The sequence below is a fragment of the Sinocyclocheilus rhinocerous genome, unplaced genomic scaffold (assembly GCF_001515625.1).
Source record: "Sinocyclocheilus rhinocerous isolate Xijiao unplaced genomic scaffold, SAMN03320098_v1.1 scaffold1327, whole genome shotgun sequence".
Lineage (NCBI taxonomy): Eukaryota > Metazoa > Chordata > Actinopteri > Cypriniformes > Cyprinidae > Sinocyclocheilus > Sinocyclocheilus rhinocerous.
In genome coordinates this window covers 420,803-428,382 of record NW_015660879.1, presented here as the reverse complement: position 1 = coordinate 428,382, position 7,580 = coordinate 420,803, and the positions used below count along the sequence as shown (strand labels likewise).

At 34.9% G+C, this 7,580-nt stretch overlaps 2 protein-coding genes across 2 annotated transcripts in view; one reads left to right on the top strand and one right to left on the bottom strand.

The window, feature by feature from the left end:
• Nucleotides 1-499: 499 nt before the first annotated feature.
• psme1 (proteasome activator subunit 1) lies at nucleotides 500-5,132 on the top strand. Its single transcript, XM_016535087.1, has 11 exons — nucleotides 500-739; nucleotides 907-939; nucleotides 1,211-1,273; nucleotides 1,384-1,485; nucleotides 2,660-2,711; nucleotides 2,992-3,089; nucleotides 3,324-3,392; nucleotides 4,281-4,348; nucleotides 4,520-4,574; nucleotides 4,679-4,765; nucleotides 4,875-5,132. Exons 1-11 carry the CDS (start codon nucleotides 701-703, stop codon nucleotides 4,959-4,961), a joined length of 753 nt encoding a protein of 250 aa, XP_016390573.1. The 5' UTR covers nucleotides 500-700; the 3' UTR covers nucleotides 4,962-5,132.
• An 809-nt stretch (nucleotides 5,133-5,941) lies between these two features.
• Nucleotides 5,942-7,580, bottom strand: part of fitm1 (fat storage inducing transmembrane protein 1) — a 3,483-nt gene continuing 1,844 nt past the window's right edge. Inside the window, exon 2 of the mRNA XM_016535086.1 lies at nucleotides 5,942-6,680. Coding sequence (XP_016390572.1) covers nucleotides 6,002-6,680 — 679 coding nt within the window. The 3' untranslated portion in view covers nucleotides 5,942-6,001. The remainder of the gene's footprint in view (nucleotides 6,681-7,580) is intronic.

Here is a 7,580-nt window from a genome sequence, read left to right as displayed (position 1 = left end):
CATTACATTATAGGACATTTATCTACACTTTAAAATACATAAAATACAATATATTAATGTATTTTTAATAACATTTAGGCTATATATTTTTATTTTAAAATATGTTTTTCCCTCATTCATTTTAAATACATATTAGCAATATTTTGGACATTTTTCTATACTTTAAAATACACAAATAATGGTATACATATAGATGAAGGCATTGTAAAAACGAATTAGCCTACATTCATTTTCTATAATTCATTCCTTATTCACTCTACTGCTCAATCCAGTTTTTACCAAAAATGACATTAAACGAAATGCCAAATGAATTTAAGACCATATGTTCTAACCACTGGTACCATATTTGATCTAATTCGTTTGTTCCTAGTTAAATAAATAAGTAAATCAATAAATAATACCAGTAGGACTTTTATTCTAGTTGGCAAAAAAGCCCGTTTCCGTAACTAACTGAAAGTTTGTCGCCGCCTTGCGGTCACATCAAGAATGATTTATTTGACGCTTAATTCGCTTTCATTTTCATTCTTTGTGCTGACTAACTGTGACTTCTCGTCGTTTCGTCGATAACAACTGGATCCCGTCTTCTCCTTTCAACCAAAATCCCACGCTATCCAGTGGGATAAGATATTAAACGCGTGTTTTTCTGCAAACAGCTTTAATAAAGTTTAGCAAGACAAATCGAAACGATTATTCTGCAACGATGACTTCCTTAGACATGAGCCTTGCGTCTAAGAAACAGGTAACGTTAGGACGCCTATTATAGGCCCGAAACCTGATTTAAACTTATTTATGGCTGTTTATTGGGCAGAAATTATGCATTTTGAGTCTAAACTGCTTATAAATATAAACGTATTCAACCTGTGTTTAAGTGGCAAGTTTGACAAACAGTTCCTATGTATTTTGCAGGTGGATGGATTCTCCAAAAAAATCACCAAGGAGGTAATTATACATTCATTCAGTCACGCTCTTTCATTACTTTTAAAAATGTACCACAGTCATTACAGTTTATGCCAATAATACCACAGTTATTATAGTTACTACAATAAAACTGCGCATTATACACTATTATAATTTTAAAAATAAAACAACAAGAAAGGACGCTTCATACAGCAGCTTGAATGAGAACCAATAATAATATGTTACTATTTTCCAGTAGTACCAATGACTGTAGTGAAAGTTCGTTAAACTGTCAAATGTTTGTTTTGAACAGGCCGAACAGTTGATCTCAAACTTCTTCCCTGAGAAGATAGCAGAGATGGACAACATCTTACAGGTATGAAGTCATTCATCATATGAAAACAGCAGGTGCATTCATTAACACTCATTGAGTAGAGATTGTGCTGCGGTTAAGAAATACTGTATTTCTGTTTTTGTGTTATTTAGAGTTCCTGTAGTCTAAAAGATCTGTCAGTTATCAGGGCTCCTCTGGACATCCCAATCCCAGACCCGGCCAAAGAGGAGCTCAAGAGGAAGAAGAAAGAGGAGGTAATCATAACACGTGATTTATTATTAACAAGCATAATTGTTCACATTCATTTCTTTTTAAATTAATAGATTCTCTGTATTGTGGTTTGGTTTAAAGGGGTCCTATTATGCTCTTTTACAAAGTCTTGATTTTGTTTTGGGGGTGTACTAGAACATGCCCTCATGCTTGGCAGCCTGGCACAAACGGCTCGTTAGTTCCGGCTTTGATGAAAGTCCGCCTTCCGAAAAACAAAATGTGTTGTGATTGGTTAGCTGTCCCAGTGCGTTGTGATTGGCGAACAGCTTAGACGGTGTTTCAGTACTGCCACGCCCCTTGCTCCGTCTTTCAACAAAAGCTTTTTGGCGAATCCGGCAGGCACTGTCCTCCCTCTTGTAGTGGAAGCTGTCCTCAGTAAAATGCGCAGCACACAATAGCAAATTGGGGTTATAATGGACAGAGTTTAAAAAATAAATTGCAACCACTGTTTCGTGACATCATCCGCTTTCGGAAGCCCAAACAAAAGGCATTTGGGCACGGAGGTGAAAAAAAACAGCGTTACAGGCGGTCGCACACTGGGCGAGAAGCGCAGCGTCGCGTTGCGCCGCGCCATATCTTTAAAATTCAAATACATTATTTTCTATGAGTGTAGGCACAACGGCAGCGCCGTTCGGCGTCTGTCCGCAGCGCCCAGCTACGTCGTGTTGTACTTGTAAGAATTGTTCTAGACATGCCGAAAATTTGACGCTACAGCACAGCAGCTCTTCTTCTTGGTTTTCTCTGATGCACTAACTCTGCAGCAGCACTTCTTCTTCGTCGTCTCGTCTGATGCACTCACTCAACCAAGCGTTCTAACCACAACCTCGCCCCTCCCCACCCCCCAACCATTCGAATTTCTGTAGGCGGGAATTCTTTGTAATGATATTCTAATGGGCCGCTTTGTGATATCACAAAGCCCGGAAAACAAATGCTGTATGGACTACGAGCCGTTCGTTGTAGTTCTTTAAAAAGGGATTTTTAAAAAAACGAAATATCTCCCTTTGGAGTGGACTTTGAGATTTGTAACTTTCTAGATCTTTTTTATGCCCAAACATACACACTACACACTGACTAAAATTTTAAAAGTGAAAAAGCATAATAGGACCCCTTTAAGTAATTGATTAGACTTTAAGGCCAGTAATGACATTTTATTCACAGAAAGAGGCCAAAGAGGGAAAGAAGGGTGGAGATAAAGAAGAAGAGGATGAAGGTAAATGTTTAGAAGGAATTGGAAAATGAAACTGAAAATGTTACTTGTCTGGATCTCTTTTCCCTAGACCTGAATTCCCCCAAAAGTGTAATTCACAGCATGAACACAGGGGGGCACTGAGTCACTGTTAATGTCATAGAAATGATACAGACCCCTAAAGAAGATTTTGAAAAAGTATTGTGTGTCTATATCCTCTGTCCTTACAAACTGGTGACTGGTTACAAAGTGGTGATTTGAAGAGCACAAATGTAAACTAATGATGCTGATTGTGATCTGAAAGGTCCTCCCTGTGGTCCCATCGCCTGCAATGAGACAGTAGAGAAACTCATCAAACAGATCAAGCCTGAGATTCAGACTCTGAAGGAGTGTCTTAACACGGTGAGGAAGTGCTGGCGTATGCTAATTATGCAGATCTGAGGTTAAATTACATTTGTCGAAAAAGTTAAAAACAACATTTTTGATGGGTTTGACATTTTTGACAAGTCATTGCTCAACTGGTTCTATAATAATTTAATTTATACTGTATGTTGGCATCAATACATTTAATAAAGCATTTTGGTACAACGACATTTTGTGTACATTGTATAATATTTGTGTTGCGCACCTGTGCAGGTGTCAATGTGGATACAGCTACAGATTCCCAGAATTGAAGATGGGAACAACTTTGGAGTTGCTGTACAGGTCCGTTAATGTATCTGGAGTCATGTTTACTTGTGACAGAATGAAATAACTTTTGTCAAATTAATAATTTTTAAGTTTAAGTTTAAATTAGAATTTATACATATTTATGCATTACATATGTTGTTTTAAAAAAAGTTCCAACTAGGGATACTTAAAAAATATGAAACCTTCCAAAAAAAAAAAAAGACAAATGATTAATATGTAGTTTATCTCAATTACTTTATATCAAAATGATGTGCAATGTGTGCAAGTTTTATAAATTTGTGTGGATGACAATTGTAGCAAATATATATACGCTACTTTTTGACAGTTTTTCACCCATGCACATGCATTGTTTTTACTTTAATAATATTAATTATAATGTTAAATTACATTACCATTCAAAAGTTTGGGGTTAGTAATTTTTTTTTCCCAACAAGGACACACTACCCTGATCAAAAGAGGCAGTAAAAACATATAACGTTACAAAACTTGTTTGTTTTTAGAAAATCTGAATTTATTCAAAAAATATATCACCGTTTCCATGAAAATATTAAGCAGCACATCAATTTTCAACATTAGTAATAATAAGAAATGTTTCTTGAGCTCCAAAATCAGATTGTTGAATGATTTCTGATGGATCATGTGACACTGAAAATTGGAGTAATGAGCTTTGCATCACAGGAATACGTTACATTTGAAAATATACTGAAATAGAAAACAGTTATTTTAAATTGTAAAAATATCTCACAATATTAGTATTTTGATCAAATAAATACAGCCTTGGTGAGCATTAGAGACTTTATTCAAAATTATTTTAAAAAATCTCTCTGTCCTCAAATTTTTGAACGGTGTTGTATATATAATTTAATAGTAGTAAGTTATATAAAAGCAAAAATGCTCCAACAGGAAAAAGTTTTTGAACTGTTTACCAACACCCGCACCAAGATCGAGGGATTCCAGACACAGATTTCCAAGTAAGAGTCCAGACTGCATTACAAACACAGTCAAACACTAACCTCTTGATGTCTTCATTATGAACACATTCATAGTTATTTACATAATTTTATTTGATATTTTATTATTTTTTAATCATTTCATTTTTTTAGACATGAACACGCAGTTGTGACATGTTTCTGTTTCCTCAGGTACTACAGTGAGAGAGGAGATGCTGTAGCCAAGGCTTCCAAACAGCCACATGTGGTCAGTTTGTTTGGTGTTCACTTTATCTGAATTAAACCACTGTTTACATGCTTACAAAACCTTTGAGCTTCTGATCATTTGATTGTTTTGTTGCTTGGCAACAGGGAGATTTCAGGCAGCTTGTCCATGAACTGGATCAGCACCAGTACTGTGAGTTACGCATCATAGTCCTGGAGATTCGCAACACTTATGTGAGTTCAGTCTCAACTTACCCTAAACAAAACATCTCAGTGCTGCAATTCTGATTTGAATGGATGCTGGTTGAGACGTGTCTGATTTCATCCATTCGTTCAACTCTAGGCCGTGCTGTATGATGTCATCACCAAGAATTTTAACAAGATTAAGAAGCCCAGAGGAGACTTATCTTCAAAGGCACTTATCTACTGAGTACAGCAGCTGATCTGCACTGAAAAGACGCACAAACACACATTTGCAGAAAAGTAAAAACATGTCGTATTGAGTTTCAGATGCGCGGTCACAGCGCATTGACTCGAGCTTCAATTACATCAACAGAACCTACTGTAGTACGGCTTTTACTCAATAAATAGTTTATCTAAATGTGGTATCACTCATGTTTTATTCAAAATGTCAAAACATTAGTTTTATTATCCTTAATAATTATTACAGTCGGACAAAAGAGGAATATAACTACTTAATTTTTCATATATGCTACTACTCAAAATTGTCAGTACGATTTTAGATCAGAAATTAATTATTTTATTCAACAAGGATGCAAAAAATTGATCAAATGTTAAGACATTTATAATGTTACAAAAGATTTGCTGTTCTTTTGAACCTTCTATTCATCAAATAATCTTGAAAAAAATGTATCATGGTTTCCACAAAAATATGAATAAAAAACAATTAATAGATTAAATTAACAAATAATATGTAATTTATCTTCCTTTTTAACAAAAGTTTGTAGCAGAATATGCAGAGACTGTTTTTCATGCACATTTATTTATTTATTTTACTTTAATAATGTTAAATTACATTACCATTCAAAAGCTTGGGGTCAGTAAGATTTTTTTTTTAAAGAAATTCATACTTTTATTTGGCATGGACACACATCACTGATCAACAGAGGCGGGAAAGACATTTATAATGTTACAAAAAGTTGTAGTAATGGAGTAATGACTGCTGAAAATTCAGCTTTGCCATCACAGGAATAAATTAATATTTGAAAATATATTAAAATAGGAAACAGCTATTTTAAATTGTAATAATATTTCACAATATTACTATTTGACAGTATTTTTGATCAAATAAATGTAGCCTTAGTGAGCATAAGAGGCTTCTTTCAGAAACGTAAATAATCCTGTCGACCCCAAACTCATGCATCTAATTAAAGGTATGCATATTTTTTTGACTCTGAAACCCCCTTGACACAAAAGTTGTACATTTTATATATTCTGTTTCTCATTTCCTTAACATCCATGTCCCATATTGCATATGCTATCCGAAAGCAAAGCTTTTGGTTTTCCAAGACAGCACCAGCCGGGCTTTAAAACACACCAGCCCTTATAATAAAGGCCCTTCCATCCCAGATACCCCAGAGCTCCTCCAACCAGCTGGGAAGGGAACAGCGGGAAGTGCGCTAGCAAGCAGAGGATCAGGAAGATCCAGAGACCCAACAATAACACACATAACAGGAAGATTATCCTCAGTGACCCCCCTACAGTCTTTCCTAGAGCCATGCAGGGCCCAAAAACTGCTATTTCTTCAGCAAGAATCAAACAACATAAACTCAGAATGAGGATGTCATCCGACACCTCACATCCCTGCCACTGTAGCCCGGCCTTGAGACAGGCTGCTTTACCCTTTTCCTCTCTCAGTAGTAATAAGGGGCCTGTATCAGAGTCCAGGAGCGCCCCGGGGTTCCTGTGGACTTCTGTGGGGCCTTGTAGTGGCTCAAAACAGCTTCCAGAGGCGTCCACTAGAAAGGACAGAAGACGGCGGAACAGTGTCCACAGCGTCCCGGCCACAAGAAGTCGAGAGAGGTGACGGACTGAGTGTATGAAAGAGTTACTGATGCAGTATGAGAGAAGAAAGATGAAAGAGCCACATAATACACAGGTCCAGCCCCAGCATGACTGCAGGAAGAGCCTGCGAGATCACAACAACCACAATGAATGTCTCATAAAACAAACAAGACAAAAGAAAATACAAAAGGGTAAATAATCTAGAAGTGCATTTATTATAATAAATAACCCAAAATACATCAATAATAGTAATACACATTTAAATGCGCACAAACGAGAATTAAGTTCTTTAATTGTCTTAAGGTAATTCTCTTCATTACATGAATGATTTTTTAAGTTTAATAATCTTTCAAAACACTCCTAAAAATTAATTTACTTGATCAGTATTTTTGTGTACGTGCTAAATGTCTGTGTTCATAGACTTGGTCAGCATGCATTTTATCATCAATGTGTTTACCTGGGCCAAGGGAGAGCTTTTCTAGATCAGATTGTGGTGCCAAGTTTTATATATATATATATATATATATATATATATATAAAGATATTAAGACTTACAAAAAATTAAGCATAAATCTCAAAATTTAGTGATGTTTGTACTTAAAACAGGGAAGGTCTGGAAAATAAATTATTTTCAGCATTGCAACAAATATATGACTACATAAAAATGTTATCTTCATAAAATTTAAATATTATACGTATTATTTAAAAAAATTAAGTTGAAAAGTTAAATTTGTTGACACTGAACTACTGTAACCATATTTAGTGTAGAAGTATTAAGTATTAGTTTATTTTCTATTAGTTTTACATTTCAAGTTGTATAAATGAATATTACTTAATGTGTTATGAACAAACATGAAAAAACAATGACTAATATTCATAAAATTAACATTAACCTAAATGAATAATAAAAACACGAGTTTTTTATTAAAATAATAAATTGAATCTTATTGCAAAGTGTGACTAATATTTAAAATAGCATGTATTTATATAATTGTAATATGTATATATATATATATAATTGTAA